Consider the following 27,963-nt stretch of genomic DNA (forward strand, 5'->3'; position numbering starts at 1 on the left):
TTAAAGCTTGTGCTTATGTATAAAGCGTGCATTCTTCATGCTGTATGTGTGGTCGGTGCCTGCACATGAGCATCCATGTCCCAAAGGGAGTTTATATCCACCTGCCTGAGAACTCAGCTCGTATAACCAACCATGAATGTCATTTTCTTACTGCTCCCTGTAAAAGCACCAGTCCGTCCTTCCTCTGTCGGTGTGCACAGGAGTGGCTGGTTTTGGAGGTGATAATGCAAGAGCTGAATGGGTCGCTGGGCAAAATGACAGGTCAAAGGGAATGTGGAGGCGCTTGCAGGTGTGGGAAGGGGGTTGACTGTGAGGAACACAAACGCTTCCTGGTCCAGGCCATCCTTACCAAGAAAAGGTTAATTTGCAGCACTGTGGCCTTCAGCCTTCTCCCCCCACCCTCCATGGAATCCTTTAATCACGTTGGTGCGGTGAAATTTCAGCCCTGAAATGGTGCCTTTGTGCAATCGTTTTGGCGTCCGCCATGGAGGCGGGGGTCGTTTTCTCGTCCTTTTTTTTTTTTTTTTTTAAATGGCTTCTTTGTTCCCTACCCGCCTCCCCTCCCCAGCCTTGCATCTGTATCAGATACGATTAAAGGGATAGGGAAGGATGCCGGCCCAGCTCCTGCTAGGCTACAGGAGGAGTGGTTAACCCCTCTGTTACCAGCGGCATTCTCAGTCCTGTCTTAGTTGTGAGGACCCTCCTAGATGAGAAGAGGCATCCCCTTCCACTAGAGAATGGTTGAGGCAGAGCCCACTCGCTTTCTTAATTTGCTTTTTGAAGAGCTGGAGAAGGGTACTTGTGTGTGGTTAAGAACTTTCTTCTCCTGCTCTTCTGTTCGTCCGCACCATGTCCCTTCTCTCTTCCACCCCTGTGATCAGCTCTCCTACCCCTAACTCCACCATGGCTTCCCTTCTTCCCCACACATGCTCCTGAGCTGCTCAACAGTGCATAGTTCCCTTCTGGACTCTTCCCACAGCCTGTAATTTGGGGTAGTGATTCTCCTCCTCTCCAGTGAATGACCACAGTGCTACTTTGCATGGAGCTCTTCAGCTGGCATCACCACTGTTGGATCCATTAAGACATTCTGCTGATGATGCTCTTGGCCCTATACCGGACTTCATCCAAATAGTGCTGTGAGTTTTAAAAAGCTTTGAACGTGTTCCACAGTTCCTAGACATCCTGCTTACGCTACTCACCCATAAAGCGTTTGGTGAACACAAACTCACTGGATCGATCACATGTGTCAGCCTTGAAACCCTGTGGAATCAATTTGTAATTGTGGAGTCTCTGTGTTAACTGGGATCCTACCTTGCTAGCATTGGCCTTGAGAGATGTTCTTAAGCAGACCAATACCTGCTGTACATTTTCTTTCCAAACATCTTCAGAGAGCTTCCCAGGACCTGACTACACCCAGGATACCTTCTTCAACAAGTAAGAAGGTGTATACATCTATTCACGAATATACTCTCTGTGTGTGAGTGTTTGTATTTAGGTTCTTGCCTGTGGAAGGCAAGAGGTCCAGGGGGCTGAGTTTCTACAGAGAGACTAATGGTTGCTTCCAAAATACATAAGTTTGTGTATGTGGGGAAGTTTTCTTCAGTCACACTAAGTCACACTAAGAAATTCTTGGGTGAAGCACGTGCAAAACGGTGCTCTTCTTAATTGCACGTGCTGAATCTTAGCTGGAGGACAGAAGTCAGTGTTACTACATTTCTTGGTGAAGAAATGACTGCAGCTGGGGTGGGAACAGAAGATGAGTTTCATCTCCGTGAAGGAGTCTGGTAAGCCAGTCAGAGTTCTGCCTGTGTCCTGTTCATGACAGGCAGAGGAAGGCTGTGCACGGGATCTGTGTGGTGGTGGTGTGACCCATCATACACTTCCTGGGGGAAAAAAAACAGAGACTTGCAGGAAAGAGGTCAAAAAAACCCAGACACGTGAAAATGAAACTTTTAAGTTTATTATTCCATATGTTTAATGCAGAGTTAATGGTGCTAGGACAGCATAGAGACTGGGGAAAGGGAGGTGGGGGCGGAAGGTGCTACTTGCATAAATAAGGGGACAGGGCTGGAAGAGGTTACATGCGTACACGGAGCAAACATTCTACATGGTCTTTTCGGACACCACAAGGATAAGTCATCCATAGCTAAGGGAGGCGGGAAGGGCATCTGACAGTCATATCAGCAGAGGGATACAGCGGCACCGATCAAGTCCATGTTTGGTCAAAGTATTTTGTCTTTCTAGACTGGAATATCCATTGGAAGGTCCCACAACACGTCTCTGCAATCAATGGCCAGGAGTCATCTTTTCCTGCAGCAACTTTTGTGCCAGTTCACTCGCTGGCGTGACAAACCACCCCAATCCTGGAGGTGACAAAGGAGAAGTAAGCAGGCTGTCCTCAGGTGTTGGGCTGAAAAAAGGAGGTTGATCTGACTGCAAGAGCTGGTCGCTTCCAGTTTGAAACCCAAGGGGGAAAACAAATTCCTTTGCACCTAAATAGGCTTTTTTTCTTTACACTCATCCAAGATTGGGTGCGTATCTACCTTGCGTAAAGCCGCTGGAGTATCTTTCTGTCCTCAGCATAGGTAGGAGGGGAGGTGTTGACTGACTGGAAGACATGATGAACAAACGAGCAGGGATGCACACCCCATCAGCCTCAGTTTGGAGTGGGGCTTCAAAGAGAGTATTGGATTCAACTTGGGGTGTTGTCAAGTGCATAGTAGCTTTCTTGGTGCCTCTTCGCTTCAGGCAGGCACAGTCAGACATGGAAGAGCAAGGACCAAGTTTGCTCAGAGGTTGTTTGGGATACTGAAGAGATTAGAAAAGACTGAGATGCCAGAAATGCCAGACATAAATGAACGATATAGAGTAACTGTAAGACAGGAGGATTCACCCACAGCACCTTAATGATTCATTGGCCCTTCCCCACCTCTCTTGCACCTCCATACATGAACACGCATGTGCACACAGGCTGTGATACGAGTAACGCTAAGACCAACAATGCGGTTCCTGAGTCCTACGTGTTGTTCAGGCAAGCCTTAAAATCTCCGTGCAGGAAAGAGTGTGGGTTTATAACAGAGACAGGATGGAGAGGAGAGGCGGGGCGAAAAGCTAGGATGCAGCTGTGGGAATCAGCAGGGAAGCAAGCGTAGGTTGGTCTTCCAACGGGGTTCAAGATTCATGCATGTGTGAATCTTAGGCAGGACTGCTGCACGACGCTGAAGGCAAGGAAGCCGGCCGTGCCATCCTCCCTACTACTCCTCCCATAACATGTTCACCAGGGCTGAGCAACCACCCTTCACCCGCAGCAGGTGACAAAGTGTTGGCCATTGCGGCCTGTTGGAAACACTTGCTAACTCCCTGGAGCAGTTTGGGGAGGGGAAGGAAAGGACAGTCTCTCTCATCGTACAGTCCAGGGTGCGCACAACGAAACCCGCCACGGACCAGTCACTCCATGTCTAGAATCCTCCTCATCTAGAAGGCCAATAAGGTGTCGCAAGCCAGTCGCGTGGCCTGCGTGAAATTGGTAAAGGGTGAAAGGACGAAAAACCTTCCTCTAGGCGGGTGAGCCAGCGATAGCCGGGGTCAAGAAAGGCACTTCTGTATACTCAGTGGGTTCTGGTGGCTGGATGGCACTGAGTGACCTCGGAGTTCGGAGGCTCTTCTGCCTGTGCTGATTCTTCGGAGCCTTTCCGTCGCTGCTTCGGTCACCGTTCCCCATTCCCTACGGTCTGGAGAGGGTCGTATACACGGGCTGTTCCCAATGTGTGGGGCTATGGGACTGTGGCACGGAGGGTGCAGGGTCAGAGATGGCAGTGTAAAGGGGACGTTGGGAAGGTCCCATATAGGAGAAGGCAGAGTAGAGGCCGGAGGCTTGGGTGGAATGGCTGTAGTAGGGTCCCGAGGGCTGGTGGTCCGGGTAGTCAAACTGTGGCCTGGAGATGGAGGGGAAGGCCGAACCGTAGTGGGGCAGACTCAGGGACGTGTACGCTATCTGGGAGGTGGAGGGCTGGTCGGTGTAATGACCTCCAGGGGCGGACCCCTCCGTTTTCACCTGGGCCTTGGAGTCTACCACCGATGAGCTGGCGGTGGACAAGGAGACTCCATGCTGCTTGGAGATCCAGGCAGAGTGTCCGCTGGCCGCAGCCAGGGCGCTCCCGAGGCCGTAGCCGGCAGCTGCCGCTGCCGCATAGCCCCCAACATGGCCTGGGTGGCCGGCGTGTCCGTTGGGCGGCAGGTATTGGTCAAATTCATTGACGTCAAAGGTCTCCATGTTGGACATCACTTCATGGCTGATCTCCCCGATGTCCACGTTGCCAAAGTCAATGTGTGGCTTTCCCCCTTCCCCCAAGGAACGCCCTTCTCGCTTGGAGTCGGCTTTACCTGCCTGCAGCTCGGTCTTAGGGGTGGTAGGAGGTGTGGGGGGCCCGTGGCTCTGACCTGCAACGTGAAAAACATTTTGAGGAGGAAAAAGAGAGAAGAGGTGAGTTAATGCTTTATGCCTGGCTTTATCCAGCCCAGCTCTGCTCCTCCCAGTATGCCAGCAACTGTTTGGCTGGAGGCTTCAGTGGAGGGAGAGAGAAATAGCCAGCCAAAACCAAACCTTTTTATATCATCTCGTGGTAAAAGAGGGAGGGTGCAACAACACCTTGCCTGACCAGAGGAATGCAAGTGCCTGTGAAACTCAGGCATGTCCTTACACTGCTGACTCCAGCAGAGTTTGTTGGGTCACAAGCAAGGTGTGAGCCACATCGCTAAGGCTTTCACCGTGACGACTTGTCTTTTTTGAGCCTCCGAGTTGGCTGTAACCTGTCAGTAGGTTCACGGAGACCTGGCACTCACCTGAGGAGTGTTCCGGATGACCGTCGGACATGGGCGACCCTTCGCCGGGATGCCTGTGATCCAGGTGGGCATTCTTGTAGTGGGCTTGGATGGCGGCAGCCCCGCCAGCCTCCCCCTCCACCTGGCCTTCGCCCTCGCCCTGCGTGGCCTTGCCGTTTTTCCGCCGGCGGGGCTGGTACTTGTAATCGGGATGGTCCTTCTTGTGCTGCATCCTCAGCCGCTCCGCCTCTTCGATAAAGGGCCGCTTGTCGCTTTCGTTCAACAGCCTGCAGAGGCCAAGGTGGTAAAGGAGAGAAGAGGGGAAGGAGAAGGGCAGGTTTGTCAGAAAAAAAAACACCTATACGCAGCATCGTGGGATACAGCATGTAAATCCAGATGTCAGGGTGTTGCCCCATTGAGGGTATTTCCCAGAACAACAGGGAGAGCTTGGAAGTGTTTCAGTGGAGACAGCAATGTTTTCCTCCTCCTCGTTAATTATTAAGCCCTGACATTGTTTAGTGCCAGCGCTGGGTCCCCCTTCCCTGGCTGCGTGATGTGTCTCACCTCAGTAAGTTCAATGCTCTCTTACATTGCCCAAAGGCAAAGCACAGTCTTTCATAGCCGTGTAAAATAAGGCTGGACAAGCTGCTTTCAAAGACTTTGGGCAAATTGAGGGCAGTTGGGATCATCCTTCGGACTAAAGCAGTGTGGCACACCCTTGCTACCTGTAGTGCTGCCTCCCACATGTCTCTTGCTCTTCCCCAGGCTGTATTTATTCCAGTTTAACCTCCCACCCTTCCATAGGCTCTGCTCCAAGTTTGGAGCTCTACTGAGCACAAGTGTCAGCAACTGGTGTTGGCTCCACAGTACCCATGTTGCTGCATGGAGTTTGCTGGGCCTTTAAGCATCTTACGATATCCTAGAAGGGAATTAAAGAAAATTTGGAACGGGGGGAAACAGTGTATTCTGCTGTTCCTGGAGCTCCTGCTCACCTTAGACATGGATAATGCAAAAGGCTGAAGCACAAAGGACCAGCCCTTCTTGAACTTAGCCGAGCAGTTGTAAAAAACTTAGCTGCTACATTGCTAGCCTTGTAGAAATAGATAAGCTTTGGTCTCTGGATGAAAGGCACTGCAGAAGTGTAAGCTCCTTCTCCTGACAGATCATGGGCTGCTCTAGTTAAGATAGGCTCTCCGAGGAAATGGTGCAGTGTGCGGGCAGGATGGCTCAGAGCATCTGAAGATGAGATCAACCTCATTACTCAAGCCTTTAGCATCATCTCGGCTGGAAGCACTTCAGTTTCATTTTATGATTTTTCCCCTCAAATATTCTTGTGACTCACAGTCATCCTGCTTCCAACCAGAAACCAGTGCTCTCAGAAGGGACCAGTCTTCGCATGACTTGCAACCCCAGCAGCCGTTAGGAATGGCAGGGCTCCCAAAGGGCAAAAATTACTCCATTTATGAAACGTCCACAACTTCTTCTCCCCAGCAAAAGAACTACCTAGAGATGAGGCTGTGCCAACACCTTGGTACCCCTGAATCCCTTAGCGCTAAAATGTGACCAGTTCTGTTAAGCTGTAGGCACTGAGGAAGGTACAAAGGCCTGAACTGGCCTGAAAAACTGAAGACGAAGAGGAGGCACGGCTCAAGGAGCACACAGATAAATCTGCTGGGGATCAAAGGGGTTGCCAGCAAGTAACAGGTTGGTTCCTAAGCACCCCCTTTCCCCCTGCTCCTTGTGCATCCCCTCGGCTGGCAGCCAGAAGGTGTATGGCACAGGCTGGAGCCTGTTACGGTGCTGACCTGGGTTCACTCCAGGCAGCCTGAGCAGGTCGCAGCCGCACACCACATTCCTCCACTGCCTTAATCCCAGAGATTAAAGCAACTGAGCCACCGTGAATCCAACACCAGCTTTCCTGTCTCCCTCCCACCACCGTACACCATGCTCACACATCCTGGAGGGGTCTAATCCCTCAGCCTGTGCTGCTCCAGATGGACTTTCAAGGGGTCCAAAGGGATGTGATGGCCAACCCTTGTAGGCGTCGTGGACTGGGAGGCGACCTTGCCTTGGCAAAACCTTCATCCTTGCAAAACACCCCATCTCCACGGGAGATGGAGAGTAGAGGCAAAACCTGCAGCCTTGCAACCCAGGACGCTTCACTACAAGGCAGCCAGGCTCCGGCGTCCCTGCACTCCCAGCCCAGATGGTGCTAAAGTTAATAAGATGCTGCAGTTGGGAGTGAAAGGTCTCTTTCTATGTGGGCCCCTCTTGGAGCGAGGGGGCTGTAGGCTGCACAGCCAGCTTTGATCTGCAGGGCGGACCGCACGGCGAGCTCAGAGCAGAGCCTCCGATGGAGACCAAAGCTCAGCCTCCCAGATCCGTCTCGTGGATGGCGTGAACCAGAGCCACTCGAGGCTATGCAGGAGTCAGATCCCTGCCCTCTGAGCTATGCCCGAGTGCCTCACCTCCTCTCCCCTTGACAGCAGCCCATGGGCAGTGCCACCAGCAGGACAGTGGACTCCCCGCGTCTTTGCCTTCTCCTTTCCAAAGCTGCCTGCTCCCTCCTCCCTCCCGCTGGGATCAGAGCTCAAATCGGCTTTAGCAAAGTGAAACTGGTGCGAGCAGGCAAAGGCCAGGAGATTTGGGGGGATTTGGATTTCACTTGCTTCCTGCCCTCCCCCTCCTGCCCCCCACACTTCCCAGGCCATAATGCAAAGGAATCTTGCACGGGCAGAGAAGTTATGGATCACAGAGCAAAGCCCTTCATGGGGCTTAACCGAGCCCTCGCCACCCTCCCCGACACCGAATGCTCACCCCCGAGCCAGGGGAGAGGGGCAAGCACCCAGCTCTCCGCTCCGGGGGGGGGGAGAAAGAAGGGCTAAAATCTTCCTGCCCACCTCTTGCAGCCTCCCCTTCTGTTGCTTGGCATTGCACCGCGCTGCGTGCCAGGCGACTGGCTCGGTGGCCAGAGGCCTGACCCTGTGCCGGGACTCAGCTGCCGATGAGTCAGTGCGGTGATAGGGTTGGGCATCGGGGCTGATGCAAGGCAAGGGAGCAGAAATCAGCCAGGCGAGCTCTGCTACACGTCCACGGCCCCGGATTTTGTGGGCATGACCCTATTCCCTGGGTGCTGCCACCCCCATGCAAAGATCCATCCGTCAGGTCCCCTCGCTCCTCCCTGCCGAGCCTTCCTCCCCTTCTTCCCGTGCCTCGCTTGTTTTCGACCCCGGAGGTGGTGCTGGCTGGCATTTTGGCTGAGAGTCATGCCGACATTTTCAGCAGCTGGCCTCCTTTTGAGAGCTGCTCCCTGTCCCACCCCGTGGCGAGAAAGCAGCCAAGGCGCGATTTCATGACCATCAAACACAGAAACACTCCGTTCCTCCTTTTCAGTACATTCGGTTCATCGACTGCACCCTAAGTGGGTACAGACTGAGGGAGGTGGATGGGGCCATAAGCCCCCCCCAGCACCGTACTTGGGGCCAGGCGGGTAGCCTGGCCATCGGGGCATGTCCTGCAGCCCTTCCCAACGAGCGCTGGGACCCATGGAGGACATGGTGGTAGCACAGAGCCAGAGCAACCACCAGGCTTAAAAAAAAAAAAGCCCAGGCCATTGCAGCCCACTTTTGCAGAGGAGCATGTGGGACGGCACTGGGGTTATTGTTGAATCTGCTAGATGCCTTTCAAGATTTCCCAGCCTCTGCCGTCCCCACCCAGCACCGATCGCTGGGGATGTGTTTGGTTTAATGGTGGTCTGCAGGCAGTCTCCGTGCTCACAAGCGCTCGTCTCTGCCTAACGTGCCCTTTACCTGTACAAGCTCAGAGCAACCCATGTGGAAACAAAAGTCACCCACATTTTCCAAAGCGACTAGCGATGTAGGCTGTAGGGTTTGGGTGGCCACCTTGTAAGGGTGCGGATATGTGAATGGCCAGGGCCCTTTGTAGGGACCCTCGTCAAATATTTGGAGACTAAGCCATCCAGAGCAAAACCCGACTGCTCGCAGTTGTACCGACATGTAGGAGCTATACCTTGGGGACGGCTTTGATGAGGGCAGTGGGAAACTCAGTGGAGGAAGATCCAACCATACAGTGGCTGGAAGGGGAGGCTCAGGCTACTATCCTGCTAACCTTTGGGCCACCTCCCCTGGAGTTTTGTGGGCTGATATTTCCCCCCCAGCCTCACAGAAAGACACACGCATGTGGTCCTACCCAGGCCAGACACCGACTGCACCCATAACCCAGCTTACTCTGCTGTACAGTCCCTGTAGGGGCTGACACGGCTTGGAGAGCCGCAGCCTGCACTAGGGACACTCGGAGAGATGCATTCAAGCAAAGAAGCTGGGCGGCAAACCCAGCAGCACGTAACAACCCCAGGCCTGATCCTGCGAGCTTTTCTGCCTGACCCATTCTCCCTGGCTGCACGGTGCCCATCGTCCGGCGGCAGCGTCCCCCCGCTCCGAGTCCCGTGCGGCCAACGGTGGGAGCCGTGCCCTGGGAGCAGGGAGACACTCGGATGCGTGAATGTGGCCACAGGCTGTGTCTCCCTGTGCTCTGAATGTGATAAGTATGGAGGGTTTCCCTGCTCTACTGTATTTTCAAGGGAAATGCAGTGTCTGGAGGGAGACCGTTGCTTTAAAATCTGGCAATATTTTGCAATAAAGGAACGATACCTTGAAATAACACTTTGGGAACAGAAAAGGTGGGTTTCACCCCACACGCGCACCCCTTCCAGCACAACTTTACAGTCCAGAGGCTGGCAGCAGAGTCCCAGGCAGGAGCAAGTGCTGTGGTAAAGGGAAGGGATGGCAGCAGGGAACAAAGCGGGAAAGGGCATCAGATGAGACATCCACAATCACGCCCTGCCTTCACCTTCCCAGAGAAATCTCTTTGCTGGGGTTACACTAGACACTGATGGGTCGGCGTAGATGGGCTGACATAGCAGAGGGAGAAGCTAGTGCCTAAGGGCTCAGTTCCTTGCGAGCAAGGAGGTTTGAAGCCAGGAGGAGACCTCAGCATCAGCTGTTGGATGGGATGTGTTTTGCTTCTGCTTGGAAAAATTGTCTCTTGGTCCACCCAAGGTTGAGGGCTTCATCCACGAAATGCCGTCAGGGCAGGAGAGAGAATGAGAGGGCCCGTTTGCATGAGCCTTGGTTTGCCTTGGTTGGTGTAAGGTGAGTGGGGGGGACGGTGCTGGGGACTTGTGGCAGAAAGTGTTTGTAACAGGTTGATGGGGTTATCGGCAGAGACCGTCAGATGGGAAAGAAGTGGCATGGCCAGCCTGACACACCTTGCTCGGCCACTTTCTGCACACCCACGGGCCAGCTGCGATCAATTGGGGCAGCCTGTTGGTCTGCCAGAGGAAGGAGGAGCGGGTTGGGGAAGGTACGTAAAGGACCCAGGGATCTGCACGAAGCCAAAATGAAAATGGTCGCAACAAACTGGTGGGGCCAGAAGGACGAGTGTGTGTGTGCCGGCAAGAAGGGAGGGTATCTCTCTGGGTGCAAAAAGAGTTGGGGCTGGTTTGAGCCAGCATGTTGCAAGAGAGCTTGCTAAGGCTGGGACTGTTGCAGGTCTCTTCCTTTCTGCTAAGCCTCAGTCCCCCTTTCTAGCAGGGGCTCTCCTTGTCCATCTCGCTGCACCTGCATGGCCTGCCAAAACTGGGACCGTCCTGGGAAGGATGGGTGCGGGGCTCTGGCCGCCTGGCTCCCTTCCCCTGACCTTCCTCCTCGGCCGTAACTTGGTTTCCCACTTGCTCTGCGGAAAATAACCCCTGTTGGCACTGGGACCTAAGTTCAAACAGGCTTGAGGCACCCACCAGTGAGTTAAGCTGGATGGGGCTCAGCCCAGTTCCTGCTAGTGCACATCTTGGCCCAACAGAGAGGGTGAGCCAATAAAACAAGATCTCCCCTGGCAGTCAGGCAGGAGAGGACCAGGACGAGAGTGTCCTGGTCGGGAACAACGGGGGAAGTTAGTGGGAAACATGTGGAAAGGGCTGCCACCCAGGATGGAGGTGAGCTCTGCTGCGGAAGCCCTTCACTACATCCAACCACCACTCTTGCCCCAGTCACCGACCGTGCCTCCTGTGAGGGGGCTCCCGCAGGGAAGAAAGTCCCCTCAAGGGACACCCCTTCCATCCCGCTAAGTCTCCATCCTTCCATGTGACCACACAGTCCTCTCCAGGACACCTCCGGACCTCAGCCCTTGTGCTCCCCCTCCACCCGCCCGCTCTTACCTCCAGAGCTTCCCCAAGGTCTTACTGAGCTCGGCGTTGTGGAGGTGGGGGTACTGGTCAGCCAATTTCCTCCGGGCAGCCTGTGCCCAGACCATGAAGGCGTTCATTGGCCGCTTGACATGGGGTTTGCTCTTGTTACTTCCATTGACCCGGACGGGCATGGGTACCAGGGTCCAGTCGTAGCCACTCAGCACCTGGCTGACGGCCTCACGGATGCACACCGGGAACTTGTCGTCGTCGGCCTCCGAGTCTTGCTGTTCCTTCTTGACCTTCCCCATCTCCCCATTCCCCGAGCCGGTGAGGTGCGGGGAGTTGTCCGATGCCATAGAGGGTCCTGGCGAGAGGCAGTGGTGGTCTTCAGAGCCCACTGGGCTCATCTCCACCTCCGAAAGGTCTTGGTCGTCAGCCATTGTTGCTCTTGAGCCCTCTCTCTCTTCCTTATTGGTGTCCTTCTTCTCACTGGGGAAGGGAGGGAGGAAGAGAAAAACAAAGGAAAGAAAGGAAAGAGAGGGGAAAAAGAGAGAAAAGGAGAAGCAACCACCAAATCTGAAAGGGACTCCAAGGTTTCTGAAGAGCTGACCACGAGACAGGGGCCGCTCAATAAAAGCGCAAGCAAAGCAATTGCCATGCACACCGCAAAACCCGTGATCGATGGGGGTGGGGATGGGTCGGGGCCCCTGATTAATTGAGATATCGCTCCCTATCTCTGCAGTCGTCTGGAGCTGACGTGTGGAGGGGCCTGCGGCAAGAGGGATAAGGGGGGTTGGGGACCTGAAAGGAGAGCGACATGGACCGTCCTGCCCGGGCACAGCTCCCCACGGGGAGCGGGATGGGGGAGATGGCCCCGAAACTTGGGTGGGGAAGTGCCCCTTTCTTTCGAAGACATGCGGTGAAATGCCAGCGCGGTGCTCAGGGGGAGGGGGTGCGCTGGCACTGTATCGATAAACCAGAAGGGATCTCTATCCCGGTTACTGGGGGAAGCTGAGCAGATGGCACCACCGGGCAGGGAACCAGCCCGGGGCCCCGGACCCGCACCCAGAAACCCTGATCCCGGCTGTGGGAAAGTGCCTCTGCGGGGACACCCCATCCCTCACCCTCCTCTCGCTGCTCATAAATCAAAGACTTAAAATACATCCGCATTGCATCCCCACACGCATGCCTGTCTACGTATGCATGTACATATTCACATTCATATATATATATATATATATATATATATACAGATACAAACACAGGCCAAGTTTAACTTTGAGACGAGCCAAGGCTTTGGGTTGCCTGCCCCACACACTCCTCCTCTCTCCTTCTGCCTGCAGTCACCTCTAAAAGTCCCTGCCACCGTGCAGCAGTTCCCCCCTTGGAGAAAGAAACACTCTAAAAATAAAGGCCTCTCTATCCCCCCCATCCAGAAATAAAAAAAAAAAAAAAGAAGAAATTAAAAAAGAAAAAAAAGAAGTGATAGAAAAGCATGCCTCTGACTTAGCTGAAAAACAGCCAGCGCAGACCAAGGGCTGCTATCCCTCCAGTTTCAGAGGGTGACACGAACGCTCGCTGGGGAAATCGCAAAAAAAGTAAGAGAAAGTAAGGGGGAAAAAAAGGCGCGGGCGAACATGTGCGCGCGGGCGAGTGAGCTCAGGTAGGAAAAACTTACGTTGCTGGCCGGTGTGCTGAGCAGATCCTGCGAGGGCTGCGATTTGTATCCCAATAGCCCCCCTGTTCTCCCTCCCAGCCCCGGCGGCGTTGGGGCGCACGGCACGGGGAGGCTCTCAGGCGAGTGCCATTCCTAGAGGGAGGCTTGGTTTTTACTAATACCCCGGCTGGATGTCTCTAGCTGGCTTTGCTGCTTAGCACCGGGGGAGGGAAGGGCGGAAGGTGGAGCCAAGCACTCCTCAGAGCCAGAATACGGTCGGGGACGGTGGGGAGGGGACGCAGGCAGCCCCCCACCCCACCTCGGCTGCCGGCACGTTCCCCGCTTTCCCCCGATGCCGGCTTCTTCACAAGAGCCGCCGGCGTTGGGCTGGTCTCGGCAGCGTGGCCGCCCCAGAGATGGTCCCGCAGGATTCAACACTGGGGTGATTTGGGGTCTGGGGGGGTTTGGGGAGATGGGGGTTCACCCCGGGACTGGGATCCCCCTTCTTCCCCCTGCTAGCATGGTTGCTCCTGTGGGGTCCGGTGCTCCCCATGTGCCAAACGAGTCTCCAGTCCCTGTCACAGAATATCGTGGGTACCCCACTGTGCAACAAATTGGCCCAGGACCCCGGGGTCAAGATGCTGCCAAAAGGGCATCCTGATTCGGATCTGAGTCTGCGGGGTGGGGAAAGGGATGCAGGAGGTCAGGGGTGTCCCAAGGATGGAGGACATCAGGTCCAGGGAAAATACTGTGCTTCTGGACAGTGGATCCCAGTTTGAACCTTCTTAGGACTTTTGCACCCTAGGGATGGGCTCGTCACAACATGTTCGTCTCTGTGGGGTCTTGCCAAGACAAGCAGGCTCTGCTTCCTCTGACGTGCTGAATTGCTCCTGAAGGCAAATGTGGGGTCTTTCGCGAGGAAAGGGAAGTCTCCTGATGAGAAGGACTCGCTCACCCTCATTCTTGCTGCTCGTGCACTGGGACACATAGAGGATCTCAGCACTCAATGGTTTAGGATGTTCTTCACCACATCTTCCATTTTCTAGCTCGCTTTCCTTCCCAGATGCCTCTGGTAGTTGGCTTCTTCAGTTTCCTTTGTCACTGGGGCTGGTATAGCCCAATACCAACCCTGTAACCATGAGAGGTCACCCACGAAATATCTGATGACCTTCCCAGGTCCTCCTGAGTTAGCAATGAGATAAACCTAGCTCCTGTCCCAGCTCCTCACTGGAGAGCCAACCTGAAGACACTTCAGTGCTAAGTCAGAAAATAGAAAGAGATGAGTGGATGTGACCCAGTGAACCAGCTTCAAGGGATTTCAGAACATTTTGAACTCCTGTAGCAGATATTCACTCTCCAGAAACTTTGTGTTAGAAAGACCCAGCAAAAACCACTGGCTGGCACCACATGAAGCATAAGGGAACCAGTGCCAAGGATGGTGCTGAGCACCTGAGCTAAAGCCCTCAGAGCAAACCTGTGGGACTGGCTGCTGCCCTTGCAGACCTGGCTGACAGCACAGGGCCATTTCCCTGCATGTCTGCTGTTGTCTGGAGTAAGTAAAGCTCTCAAACCATACGGTGGCTGCAGGGAAATCCTCACTAGAGCCCAGTGAGAAGTCTTTACTGAGCAGAGCTGGGAGGGAGAATGGCTGCATGCCATTGGCATCAAGCAGGCAGAGGTGCTTAAAGGTGCCTCTTGCATCCCTCAGAAAAAAATCCCAAGGGATCATCTCCTACCTTTCTTCTCTTCAGCATTACCTACTCCAGAAAAAAGATGGGCTCACTTACTCTTCTTCACGTGATGCCTTTTTCTCTTTGCAAGAGAGAAATGTGGGTGCCTTTTGCTTGGATGCTGAGAAAACCCAATGGAGAGCCTAGCAAAACAGCATCGAGGCCCTGCCTCCTTGACCAAAGCAGCAGCTGGTGAACCTCAAGTCTTGCAGTATGGGATTAATTCTCTCACCAAGACAGACCTTGGCTGCGGTTGTTGCGAGAAGGGGTCTTGCAGCACGGACAGGGGCGGTTTGGCAGCTCACCCTCTGTCTGCGAGAACAAACAGGGCACGGTCGCTTCATACAAAACTGTAGGTGGCCCACTGGATGAAGAGTCAGTGATGCTGCAGAGCTCGTGGCATCTTCCTCCAGCCAGCAAGGGTCTTCCTCATGCTGCAGGGACCCTGCATATGAGGTGTAGGAGAACTGGAGGGAGGGTTGGTCTAGCCCACAGAGAGATAGCCACTGCTGAGAAACACTGTCCTGCTTGTTCCTCTGGCTGCAGCCAGGGGCAGGGAGGAAGAATGCCACAAAAAATGGCCAGAAAAGGGTGTTTATTTGCCCTCCCTTCAGGTGACAGGTTCCTGCGGACCCCATGGGAAAAAGACGACGGGGCAGGGATTTCTCGTTTCCCTCCGGAGTGGGGATACAGGGTGCTGGGCACTAAGTGGTAGGGAGCGAGAGGCTGGGGGTCTTCCTAGTGCTTTGATGGAGAAGATCCCAAACCAGGAGACAAAGGAACCCCACAGGGCACTGAGAGGAACTTCACAGCCTGCTCAGCTCATACCCCAAACGCAGTGGCCTCTTGGCAAGCTTTGCGGGGAGAACGAGACGGTACTTGACTCCGGCAGGACAGGGAGTGGTGGGGCTCACATCTTCTTGCATGCCCAGGGTCTGGGTGAGCAGAATAGTGTCTGACCCACCACTGCGAACCGGGGCAAGAAAAGGATCAAGCCCAGAAGGGATTTCAGTAACCCACAGGGCTCTGGACCCGTGTTTGTCCCACTGCTCGCCGTCCCCGTCAGGGGCTGCTGCCACCTGCCAGACAGGAGCCGGGTCCCGTTCGTGCCTTGTTGGAAGCGCTGTGGGTGCCTCAGCTGAAGACCGGGACATCCTCAAAGGAGTGTGTACTGGCCACACAGTCTCTGCAATCTGCAGTCTTAGCGTCTCCTCACGTTTCAATGGCAGGGAAGGGTTTTTTCCCTTCATTCTGCCTTTCTCCAGTTCCTGCTTTTTGTCTCCTTTGGTCCTGCCTCCTCTTTCCGAACTCTTTTTCCCTGTAGTGCCTTTTTCCCTATTTCCAGCCCCCTCTCACAGCACTGACTGCTCGTATATCCTTTTCTAAGTCTCTTCTGTTCATGTGTCGTCTCTTCTCTTGTGCTACAAAGAGGCAGATGCAGGAGAGAGCGCTGAGGAAAATATACCTCTACTGCAGCAGGGAGAGGTGTGATGATTTCTCTTCAGTTGAGGTGAGAAGACAGGCAGAGGGGAAGGAGAAGAGACTGTCCCTGTTTCAGGAATCACTGGGGTGGCATGTGTCTTCCTCCAGTATCCCCTGGGAGCCCTTTTTAGAGACACGGACCCTCCAAGAGCCACCACTGGCCACAGCAGCTAACATTGCAGAAGTGGTGTTTCCAAATGCAAGTCTTCCTAATGACTGGTTCCTGGGGAAAAGCTCTTATAGCAGGTTTTCACCCCTTCTTTGCAGCATGTATTTCTATGGATGGGGTCCCCAGGTCCATAAAAAGGAACGGTCCTTTGCAGATGAAGGACCAACCAGTGAAGGTGGTTCATGAGCCAGAGACCTTGCTAAGCCACAAATTTCTTGTGACACATCAGTGAAATGCTTTCTTCGGGCCTCAGTCCTCAATATGCAAAGGTGGAAGGATGCCACCTCTCCACCACACAGCCATGTCGGGTGGGCAATGTGTAAAAGTGGGTGGGAAGTGGAGATGTCCCACCAGGCTAGGTGCCCCTGCACCCACATTGCTCCCAAGGGCGATGGGAAGGGCACCCTGCTCCGGGCTGGGTGCTCGGCGAGCCAGGTACGTCGTCTCAGGGGCACCTGCTCAGTAGGCTTTCAACGAGGGGACCATGTTGGTGGGACACCTCCACCACCAAGGTGGGACCGCTGAGGTTGCTGGGGAGGGATTTTGCTGGATGACACCCATCCCCTGCACCTGTGGCAAGGGAGGAGTAAGAGCAAAGAGCCTGTCTGCAACAGAGGAGCAGCAGGATCCCCAGCATGAGAGCCAGGGCCAGCTTTTGTTCCCTGCCCAGATCGGGGACACAGCACTGGTATTGTCCCAAGACCGCCTGGGAAAATGGGAGGGGTTCCCCATGAAATCTTTCCATACAGTAAAAGAGCATCAGAGCCAGGGAGCGAGGGGAGGACGACACAGACATTCGAAAAAATACACACACACACACACACACCCCAGCCAAACAATACCCACAGTGTGCTGAGGGAAAGGGAGACCCATGAATTGGGAGTTTGATAAGGATTTTCTCCCGCGCGCGCCCGCTCTCTCAACGGCCCCTTCAGTTTTCCCAACGCTCCCCCCCTCCTTCCCTTGCCGGCTTTCTTGTTTGGGCCTTAAACAGTGCGCCGTCTTTGTTCGGGATACAGGTGAACGACAATCATGTGATTAACACACACTCACACACACGCGCGCGCGCACATAAAAAGCTTTTTAAGAGCGTCCAGCTTTCTCCAGACCCGAAGACGGGAGAGGAAACCCGGGCTAGGAGGAGCTGAGGCAGCGGCGGTGGCCGCGATGGGGACGGCCACCGGGATGGACGAGCCACCGCCTCTCCCCTTCCCGTGGAGGTGGGCACGTGAGGCAATGAGGGGCAGGAGGGCTGGGAGGGGGGCAAGGTTTGGGATTTGGGGGTGGGTGGGGGTCTTGTCCCTGCTGCCTTCTCGCCCGTGCCGGGCAGGGTTTGCACTGGTTGTGTCCCCCCATGACGCTGTGGGAAGGACAGGGGGTCACCATCCCAACATCGTGCTGGGGAAGGGGATGCAGAAGTCTCCCCTTCTCTCTCTGCCGGGGAGGGGAGCCAGGATTCCTGTGCCAAAGCCAAGCCCTTGACCCTTCCCGGCTCCCACATGGGATTTGCATCTTCGCCAACACGTGAGGCTTGCTGGTCCCGCCGTGGCTGGAGGGGAGGGCTCGGTGAGGAATAGGAGGGGGGACAGCCCTTCTGCTGGAAAGCAGGGGATGTCTCCCCGCCCAAGCTGTGGTGTGGGGAGATCTGAATGGATTTGCTTAGTCCCATTGTGGCCCAGGAGGGAGAAAGAGAAAGGGAGAGAACAAGGCAACCCAGGCAGTCGTGGGAAGGTTGTGGATGGCAGGGACAGTTGACCCATGCTCAGAGTCCTGCTGCCCCAGCCAGAAATAGTATATCCAACATCCTCAGTGAGGACTGCATGTCCCCTTTGGTGTGGAGATGCCACGGGGCCCTATCACACCTCATCACCATGACCATAAAATAGCTGGGAAGCTGGTTACTCAGTCTTGGGGGGAAGCGGAGACTAGTGAGGGGATGGCCAGGTGACCATCTGAACCACCCACGGAGGGAGTCATGAAAGAATTGGAAAAAATAGCAAGGTTTCAAATGGTTACTCTTTATTTGAAGATTGCCTGAGTGTGATGCTCCAAAGAAAACCAGGGAGGACCAAAGGGAGAGGCCACCATAATGCTTGGAAAATCTATGGGTCTGCAGCCAGTCTCACTCGTGAGACATCATGGGACATGATTGATGGCAGCCTGGGAGAGATCAGGACCAGGCCGTACCCTTTGCTGGAACACCCAAGCCCAGCCCCGTCTCCACCACTTCCTCATGCCCTTGTCTCCAGATTCCTCCCCGATCTGATGTCAGGACTGCCCTCCCAAGCCCCCAGCATGCGGGTCATTTCCAAGGCCTTTCCATGAACAGGAGAAGCAGAGGGTCCCCAAAGCCCACATTTGTGTAACTCTCCACGATTCTGTGGTGGCTGCGATCTCCAAAGAGCCCTTCAGTTTTCCTTGTGCCGTAGGCGTCCTCCCAACAGGGAGGTGGGCACAGGAACCAGTGCCAGGCTCTGGTCTTCATCACCCCTCGCCGTTTTTGGCTGAAGCTCCCAATTTTGGTCCTAGCCCTTCTCAGATGCCTCTTCGCTTCCAGTCATGGGCGTCAGTGAACTGGCTGCCCACGAGGCAGCCCGAGGAGAAAGAAAGTGGTGTGGGTCACTCAGAAAAAGCAAAGAGCTGCCTGTAGCCCTGCCTGGGTTTTGGCAGCACCACGCCGTGTCCGTGTGGTTAGAGGAGAGTTAGCTGCAGGGGGTGTGCAGTAATTTTTGCCATGGGGTATCAGGGGAAACAAAAGGCAGGCAATGCCTGGAGTTGTTTACAGCCTGACCAGGTTGGTTGTCAACCCAGTGTCCTGCACAGGGCAGCAAAAGAAATGTCACGGTGGCTGCTCTCCTCCGGGGTTATCGTTCCCCATGGGAGACACAATCTGGGCGATGCTGATCAGCGCGTGGCCCTGCGCTCCGGGATGGGATGGGAGTCCTCGGGAAGCTCTTTGGGGACTGGGTCTGGGACGTGGTTGCAGAGTCCCACCCGGCTCAGGAGCAGGAGAAACTCTGTTCCCTCTCCAAGGCACGGTGAGGGCTGCCGCAGGTGCAGGAAACCATGCCACTGCTGCTGGGGTGTGTGCCTTGATGTGCCCGAGCAGGAGACTTCACTCAGAGGCATTTTTTGCTTTAAAGCAGTGGATTACGGTGCCAGCTGCTTCAGGGAGGAGGTGTAGGGAAAAACCTCGTGGAAAGAAGAGAGGAGAATCACCTCTGAGCATTGCAAAGACCCCAGGCAGCTCCCAGCCCGTTGTCTTGGCCAGCCCAATGTTTCACAGGCATGCCAAGGACTCGTGATGGCTAAACGGGACAATTGTCTGCATTACTCGGGTCTGGGAGGATCAAAGAGGAGCGGGGCAAGCATGTCTGTCTGCTACCTGCTTTGATGGGTGGCACGGACATTCCCTGGCTGTTAACTCCCTCGTCTCCTGCCAGAGGGGCCAGGTGTACTTCTGAAAAGCGAACCCCAAAAAGCAAGCGCTGAAGGAGTGGGGAGCTGGGGCAGAAGGGGACTGGGTTCGCCTTTTCTCGGATGGAGTCTGGCACATCCAGTGTGATGTAATGGAGGGAGCTGGGTGCTCTCTGTCTGCACAACAGAGGAGAGATGCCTAGAGGGGAGAGGAAGGGAATTGTACAAGATTGGGCAGAACAACCAGAAAAGGGGACCCTCCCAACGGGACCTGTGGTTGTAGCAGTGCTGGGTGACCCCGGTGGGCTCGTTCAGCGGTGGCCGAGGTGGCTCCAGGGTGATCTTCACCTCTGCCAGTCCTCTGGCTGCAGGGAGGCTCCTGGGGAGCCGGGGGAAGGGTTAAGTCGGGAAGGCTTCAGCCTGCTGCCTTGGCCCCTGTAATTCCTCCAGAGAGTAGGACTGGGAGAACAAGGAGCCCTTTCTGTTCACAGGAATTAATAGCAAAGAGTCATCTGGGGTGTCATTCAAGCCCTGATCAGCTCCCGGAGGAATGCGAGGGAGAGCGAGCGAGGGAGCACGGCCTGAGGCTGAGGCACCAAAGCCAGGGCAGGAGCAGTTCGGCTGGTTACCAACGTTACTGGCCGGCATTTGGGCAGCGGGACCATCTTGCCCTTCACCCCAGCCTCCGTGTCCCCTCTGCCCTCTGCAGGGGCTCACCCCAACACCCGTACTCAAAGGGCTCCCACCAGCTCCTAAACTCGTCCCTTGTTACCCATCACTTCATCCCGGGGAGAAGATGTCCCAACCCGTCAACACCGCAGCCTCCCTCCGCTGAGCCGGGAGGGATGGGTCAGGCAACCAGGCGCCAGCACAAACCCATCGCCCTCACGGTGGACGTGAACTCCAGCAGACACCCCCTCTCCAGGGCTCGCCCATCACCCCCAGCCTGTGACGGCCATGCTGTTTGTCCTCCCAAGCAAGTTTGCCTGTGGAGAGGGTCTCCAGGGAGCCCTCAAGCATGGCTGGGGACATGAGGCGGTAGCTCAGGGGACCACAAATTTCGGTACTGAAGCCTTTGCCGCTGCATCGTCTTGCCCAATCTGACTTGGTCACTGCAATTTCAGGAGAAAAAGATCAGGCCAGTGAGTTATCATGCTAGTGTTTCACGGCGTTGCTTCACGGCCATACGGGAAGGCTTGAAAGTGCTGCATGGTGACACTGCAGCGTTGCCTGCAATGGCAACCAGCTCCGGTGAGACAAGGAAAGATTTTGGCCACATTTCTACTAGCCTGAGAAGGATACCTTGGAGTGGTCCATCCTGTCCCGTGGTGCCCCATCTCCCCTCTGCCTGGCCCACGTGACCACACCTGGTAGCCCAAGGTGACCCAAGGCTCTGGTGATGCAACATGGTCAACCCTACCACATGGACTATGGGGTCTTCAGGGCAACCTTTCGGGTCAGCCCTCGGTGTGCACACAGCCACAGCACAGCCCATGATCTGAGCTCACGAGCCGTCAGGCAGATGGTGACCTGCATGAAATGTGAACGGAGCCATGCTGGAGTGCACGAGTTGCTTTTGCTGGCCGAAATGCATCTCACCAAAGGTTCCCCTCCTCCCTACACGCACCAGGTCAGCACAAAACCAGGCTTAAACACCAGCTCTGCATCTCAGCATCCTCCGAGAGATGCACGGTGCTGCCGAGATGGATGCCTCTACCCCCTCCCCAACTCGCTGTACCACCACCACCACAATAAGTGCGCCTTGTCGTAGAGGGGTTAATAAATGATGCAAGAAAGGAGCCCTTTAATGCACGGTGACCTCTGGCCTTTCATAAATCACAGTGTTGGGCTGCAAGTGCGCGGGGGGCGCGAGGCAGTGGGGGGAGAGGATGGGAGGGGGTCCATGCAGCTGCGCCACGGAGTTGACATTGTTCCCACCATCACTAAAGTGCAACAAATCCCTCTATTGTGTTCCTGGTTTATCTGGTTCCTCTTGTTTATTAGCAGAGGTTGTTTGGCGCTGGCTCCAGCCCTGGGCGGGTGGAAAGAGTGTTGGCATGCACCAGAGGAGGGGAGGGAGGGAGTGGGGGGGATCGGGACGGGAGGACGAGAGCAGTTCATCAATGGCTGTATTGTCCCATGTTTTTTGTTGCTCCTGTAATGATATGTTCGAAAAAAGGGGATTAAATAAAAAAAAAAAAAAAGAAAAGAGGCGGGGGGGAGACAAGAGAAGGAGAGAAAGACAAACGGCACAGAAGGACTTGGTAAGAATGGCCGGTCTGGCCCGCAGCGGATGCTGTCGCAGCTGGGGAGGATGGGTCGGGACGGAGCCGTGACGGGGCTGCTCTGTGCCTTTATGCTGCTTATTCAGGTCGGGAGTCATGAGCCCCAGTGGCTCGGGCTGGGCCCACTCGTGCCAACTCTATTCATGGCCAGCGGGGACCACGTGTGCACGGCAGAGAGGATGGGGCGGCAGGAGCGATGGGCTGGGGCCAGCGGGGAAGGGGGAGGAAGACTATTCTTTACGTCCCTCGAGTCTCAACCTGCCTTTGTACAGAAGAGGCAGTTGGGGAGCACAGCATCTTCTCAAAGCACTGGCAGTGTCCTTCATCCCGCTTGGTCATTGTCCCCCAACCTACCTACCCATTATGAGAAGTACCAGGGCCCCTTCCCAAATTAGCAGAGATTTTCTTGCACCCAGATCTTGCTTACGCTTGCATTTTTTCCCCTGGAGCAGCCTATGGACACATGCCTATGGAGAGCTCCACTGGTTTTCATAGGCGTCAGCAGGACAGTGCTGGAAGACAATGGCACTTTGGTTGCCACTTTGCCTAAAGCTAGATGACAGCACGGGTAAAACTGCCACAGCCACAGGGGCTTTGCTCGTCATTGCTCTGCCCGTTGCTATGCATGGAGCTGAACAGATGCAAGCACCCCTAAGAGATGCACATCCCACCATAAACAGCCTTATTGAGATCAGTGAAATGTATTGAGATAAGAGTAAAGTTCTGTCTGGGATGCTCAAGGGCATTTTGTAGTTCATCTCAGGCCACTACCTGGCTGGTTTTATCCCAACCACACTGTCTGTTTCTGCTCCAGTGTCTCCATCACCTCAGAGGTCTCATGTAGGGACATGTTGATCTGGACACACATAGGAGCTCTGCTGTGATTTTTTTTTTTTCCCCTGAACTTGAAATAACAGGTTTTATTTTGTGGTTATTAGGCTCTTGTGTCTGACCTCTCATCTTTCAACCTGGGTCAAGTTTTAAATGCAAAATGCTGGTTTGAAATGAAATGTCAGAAATTCGCTTTGAAAATGTCCATTCACAACATTTTGGCATTTAGAAAACAGAATAATTCAGGAATATTGTCTTGAAATGAAATGTTTTGATATTTTAAAAATCCCCCTCCCACACTCGCTTTCCAGCCAAAAGTACTTGTTGAATTAGGTCTGGATCTGCAACTGGTTTCATTCCCGTGAAGTCCCATCTCTTGGCAAATTATTTACCAATAAATACTTTCCTGGTACCAGTCATTCCCACCCTCAGATGATGCCACACCCTTGCCATCCCCGGGAGGTCTCAGGGTCTCCACAAAATGCTGGAGTGTGCCTGGATTCTTGGTTTCCCCAAGTCCCACCTTGCCGCAAGTGATCTCGGGACTCACGGCAGGCCTGCCATCAATCTGTGCCACCCACTCCCTGAAGGTTGGGCGTGGAGCCCCACGCTGGCACAGCTGTAGCTTTGTGGCCTTAAAAACTAGACGCTTAAACTCAGGTAACACGGTGGCACATGTCTGTGCGGCTGCTGCTCAGGGTGTTTCTAAAGAGACATACAAAGAGCTGGGTGGCAGAGATGTGAAGGTCTGATGCTGTAGGAGAAGTGGAGGGGATGGGACGGACTCTCCCTTATCGTGGGCATGCACGGCAGTGCACGCAGAGGGACCCCTTTTCACCTGAGTGGAAAATGAAGTGTGTCAAAGCTGAGAAATACTGCTGACTTGATTAAAGCTAACATTTTTCCTACCCTCCTCCCATGTAAACTTAAAATGAGAGAGTGAACCATCCCAGTAGCCACACAGAGATGAGCCAGGTAGTGACGACAGGATTATACAGTTGTCAACAGCTTCCCAACCCCTCATTTCAAGAGTGGTTCAGCTCCCCACCTCCTCCTCTGCCCATCACACTCCTTCTCCAACACAAGTCTGATCAGCTTCTCCACTATAGGAAATTCTCAAACCTAATTCTGGCTTCACCCAGTCAGATACTGTTCCATAGCCAGCAGGTACCTCCATAACCAGTGTCATCCAAAGCATCTTCATGTAACCTCTGAAAAGAATGAATAATTCCCACCAGCAGTCAGTATCACTACTTGTTCAGCTAAAACATCCAGGTCCACCTGTCCTTCTCTTCCTCCAGTCCAGTGAGAGGGAACTTCATAGAGCTTCTGGATTACAAACCTGAAGGGTTACAGGGTTGTCCTTGGAAAAATCTGGTCACACAATGAGTTTAGCAGCAACTTGGAAACAGAGTACAGTTTGTCTGTGCCAGCGTGAAGTGGTGGCATCATCAACCCTACACCTGAGCTGGACAGTCACAGGAATGTATTGAAGCCAAATCCCCTTCTGAGACTCTCACGTCTCTCTTTTTTCTCATGGGCAGTCTAAACTTTGCCTAACCTAAGGCTACCTACCAATCTCATCAGCCCTTGGAGCCGGTGGCACCGGTGGCTTTGAAGGAGATGCTCTTGTCTGCCCAGAGTAGATCATGTCACGTCACAGAAAGGACAGAGCGCTGGGACCTGGATTTATAGCAGGCAAGTGCACCCCTGAGCATCCCCAAAGGCAAAGTCTAGCCTGAGCTGCATCCCCTGAGAGCGGCATCTGGATCACACCACAGAGCATTCAGTGGGTAGTAATGAGGACCAGTCAGGTTGCCTCAAGGCTGTGCCTGCAAAGCACTGTAGTTTGCAGCAGGGAGCACCTCTCCTTCCACATCAGCGGATAATGGAAGAGAAAATAAATTCTCATCATGCACACGAAGAGGACATCTCATCCCAGACACTGTGGGAGATGCTCCTTGGACACTGAGCTCTCAGCTGTGCTCATAGTGGCCCTGACTCTGCTTTCAGTGACATCCCTTGGGGCAGGGACAGGACTGTGGCACTCGCCATGAACTTCACAGTCTGAGCAGTTGCCAAGAATCTTACCATTAGGTTTTGCTTTGCAAACCCCAGGGAAGTTCAAGGAATCCCTTGTCTGCCAGAGATGGTCTGGGAGTTTTTAAATGGGTATCAGCATTAGGCTGGAAACTCCTAACAAGCCCAGATCAAGTTCCTAATCAAGAAGTACATTTGGGACGTTTTAAACCCAAGTGCCACCTCTTGGGAACAGCACAGGCCCTGCACCTCCGCAGAGAGTCACACCCTGCGTGTTTTGCTCCAAAGCGGGAGAAAAGTCACAGCCCGTCACCCCCCGGGACGCGCGACATGGTGACTAGAGGAGCATGGCACTGCTTGCTGAGCATCCCGGCCCAGATGGCACAGCTGAACCTGCTGGGTGGCAGGACTCCCCGGCACCGCCGGCTGCACCAGTGCCTGCTCCCACGCTGTCCGGAGCACAGCTGTCCCGTGTCCCCTCTTCTCCCTACCCCCCAGGAGACTGCACAGCATCCGTGGTCCCCTGGCCACCAACGTGGCCCCTCTGTCAGGGGTCCCCTTGCTCACTGGTCAGCTCTGTTTGAATCGAGGCATGAGAATTTCTCCTTCATTCTCACAATCATCTTGCCTCCCCCCCCCCCCGCCACCAGCCATCAAAATCCTCCTTCCCTGCCTCCCTCCTTCTCCTTCCCGCCGCCTCCCCCTTCTCTCCCTGGAACTTCCCTGCAGCTGCAGAGCTGGCCAGACAATCGGGTGTTTTAGAGAAATACATTTTTGGGCTAATTTGCCATGCATAAGTGTTTCTCTTACCCTTTAAAGGCAGGGAACAAAGAGCGCATTCTCCGGGAGCTCTGCCCTGTTGTGAGCAGCCCTGCAGCTGTACAGCGCTGTGCTACCCTCCGCTCTCCTGCTCCACTCTCTGCTAGCTGTGCAAGGAGATGGGGCTCTGCTTCTCCCCAGGACCACACCATCTCCTACCCATCGCTACACATTTCTTTCTATTTTTTTTTTAAAGCAGAGCCAGAACAAGTGGGAAGGGAAGGGGTTTGGCAGCACTGTCACCTAGACTGACTTGCCAGATCGTCCAGGTACAGTCTTTTATGTTGAGACATCGTTTATTTGGAAACAGTCTGAATTTTCCTTTACTTGGGGATTAATCCTGTGTCCAGATCAAGTATTTATTTTATCCCCTTGATAAAGAACACTGTGGCAATGCATTACACACACCATATTCGACTGCATGAAATTTTGCACTATCAAGGAAACCTAGTCATTAAAAAAGAAGTCACGTGCGAGGTTTCCAGGTCCGATTTCCTCACTTCAAACACTGGTAGCCATCCCTGGTTGGGGAATTTCTCAGACAGGAGGATATTCCTTTTTAAGGCTAGGATGTTGAGCGATGAACAGATTTGACCTGGTGGACCAGATCGGGAAGAAGATGCAGATGTTCTGGCATGAACCACTCACAGGTTGTGGGAGAAGGAGATGGCCTGGAGCAGCTGGACACTGAGGAACTGAAGATTTTTGTTAGCCTTTTGGGGATCCCATTTCAGCACTTGCTGAATAATCTTTTTCCTATCCATGGAAAGTTGGTCCAGCAAATGGCTTCCCAGATGAGGCGGCAGGTGCTGGTATAAGTGAAACAAGGCTTTTAAACCAGCCACAGTGAAGTCACTTACCCCATTTCAGCAGCACTGTATCCAGGCAAACTCTTCCCATCAGCCCACTCCCATCCACCGTAAATATTAACTCAGTCCAAACCAGTCCCATTTTCAGCTCCAAATTCAACACACTCTAAGGCAGCTAACCCAGTCCAGTCTAACCTACCCAGAACATGCCTATCACAAGCTGCCATCTCAAACCTGCATTCAGATTGCACTCAGTCCATGTAAGTGTAGCTCAGTCGGATCAAAGCCAGTGTAACTCAGGCCAAGCCAGCCATACCCAGGCCATTCTGACCAAATTCAAGCCACACTCCATTCAGGGACTAGTATAGTCTAGCCTGTCCAGTTGCACTCAAAGTCTAACCCAGTAAGGGGGTGAACCAGGATGCGCCAGCTGCAAGGCAACAAGCTCAGCTCTGAGACACTTGAAATGTGTTTTCAGGTAAAAATGTCTGGATCTTACAGAGGTCACCATGGCTTTAAGAGCTTGTGGCACTTTATCTCAAACAGGTTAACAGCATTGGTCCCCCTGAAACGCCCTGCACATTGTACTGATACAGACGCACTCATTCTTCAGTTCTCTCCCACACCTTGTGCCCTATTGTTTTGCCTCCAGCAGATCCTCTTGACTCAAATCCAGATGGATCTCTTGAAAAAAAAAAAAAAGATAGGGACTTCACTTTAAAATTCTTCCATCTGTTTTAGGAACAGATGGAAAAAGAGAGAAGAGAGGAGAGGAGAGGAGAGGAGAGGAGAGGAGAGGAGAGGAGAGGAGAGGAGAGGAGAGGAGAGGAGAGGAGAGGAGAGGAGAGGAGAGGAGAGGAGAGGAGAGGAGAGGAGAGGAGAGGAGAGGAGAGGAGAGGAGAGGAGAGGAGAGGAGACGAGAGGAGAGGAGAGGAGAGGAGAGGAGACGAGAGGAGAGGAGACGAGAGAGAAGAGAGAAGAGAGGAGAGAGGAGAGAGAAGAGAGGAGAGAGAAGAGAGAAGAGGATGAGAATGCAGTCAGCAGAAATGCATTTGGGGGAACATGCAAAGCAGGAAAAGGTGAAGGTCTTATGGAGTGGAGACTAAGATCCTGAGCTTCTAAGCTAGGAAAGGCCAGCTTGGAAGAAATGATAGCTGGAGGAATGTACAGTAGAAGGTGTAATCAGCAACACCACCCAAGTGCTAGGACAGTGGGACAAATTGAGCCTCACCTGGCACAGCCCACTAAATCCCTCAGTTCCTTCCTGACTCTTTGAGCTCTTTGCACTCAGCAAGGTTGGTAGCTATATGCACCTAAGAACTTAGTTACAACAGGAGGCCGTTAATGGAGCCAAGGCTCAAAGAAGACATGCATTTATTGACAGTGTGGTGGCACTTGGTCTACACAGACCACCACCTGCTCTTAGCTCGACTAGGGTCTTAATGCTCTGAGACTCCTGCCTTGCCGTGCTACTGTGAATGAGCTGTATAAGGGAGCAGTGCAGAACTTCAAGTTTCTTAGTTTCCAAACTGCATTTCAAACCCCAGAACTTGCTCTTCCGCCTTTACAAGTGACTCCAGTAAGTGCTAGTCAGGTATTAAAATCGTAGTGCCAAGAAAAAGTCAATTTCTGCCGGACTCAGAGCTGCAATAGTGAAAATCCCATTGAGCAATGGGTTTAATCATATTTAGCGTCCCCTCG

At 53.8% G+C, this 27,963-nt stretch overlaps 1 protein-coding gene and 1 long non-coding RNA gene across 2 annotated transcripts; one reads left to right on the forward strand and one right to left on the reverse strand.

Annotated features, from left to right (window-relative positions):
- Positions 1-1,938: 1,938 nt before the first annotated feature.
- On the reverse strand, positions 1,939-12,903 carry SOX10 (SRY-box transcription factor 10). The gene is made up of 4 exons (XM_052788917.1): positions 12,702-12,903; positions 11,054-11,512; positions 4,843-5,108; positions 1,939-4,440 (listed from the first exon to the last, which is right to left on the reverse strand). Exons 2-4 carry the CDS (start codon positions 11,461-11,463, stop codon positions 3,725-3,727), a joined length of 1,392 nt encoding a protein of 463 aa, XP_052644877.1. The 5' UTR covers positions 11,464-11,512; positions 12,702-12,903; the 3' UTR covers positions 1,939-3,724.
- Positions 12,904-17,074: 4,171 nt separating this feature from the next.
- On the forward strand, positions 17,075-21,286 carry LOC128142686 (uncharacterized). Its single transcript, XR_008235476.1, has 2 exons — positions 17,075-17,281; positions 19,970-21,286. It is a non-coding gene; the product is annotated as an uncharacterized LOC128142686 (long non-coding RNA).
- The last annotated feature ends 6,677 nt before the right edge of the window (positions 21,287-27,963 follow it).

The sequence above is a fragment of the Harpia harpyja genome, chromosome 6, assembly GCF_026419915.1.
Source record: "Harpia harpyja isolate bHarHar1 chromosome 6, bHarHar1 primary haplotype, whole genome shotgun sequence".
In the NCBI taxonomy this organism is placed as follows: Eukaryota; Metazoa; Chordata; class Aves; order Accipitriformes; family Accipitridae; genus Harpia; species Harpia harpyja.

What these genes read in the sequence shown, in the direction of transcription:
- SOX10 (XM_052788917.1), bottom strand. Translation starts at nt 11,463, where the DNA reads ATGGCTGACGACCAAGACCTTTCGGAGGTGGAGATGAGCCCAGTGGGC. An exon ending in ACCTTGGGGAAGCTCTGGAG is followed by an intron (nt 5,109 to 11,053) that starts GTAAGAGCGGGC and finishes TGGCCTCTGCAG; the next exon opens with GCTGTTGAACGAAAGCGACA. An exon ending in TCATCCGGAACACTCCTCAG is followed by an intron (nt 4,441 to 4,842) that starts GTGAGTGCCAGG and finishes TTCACGTTGCAG; the next exon opens with GTCAGAGCCACGGGCCCCCC.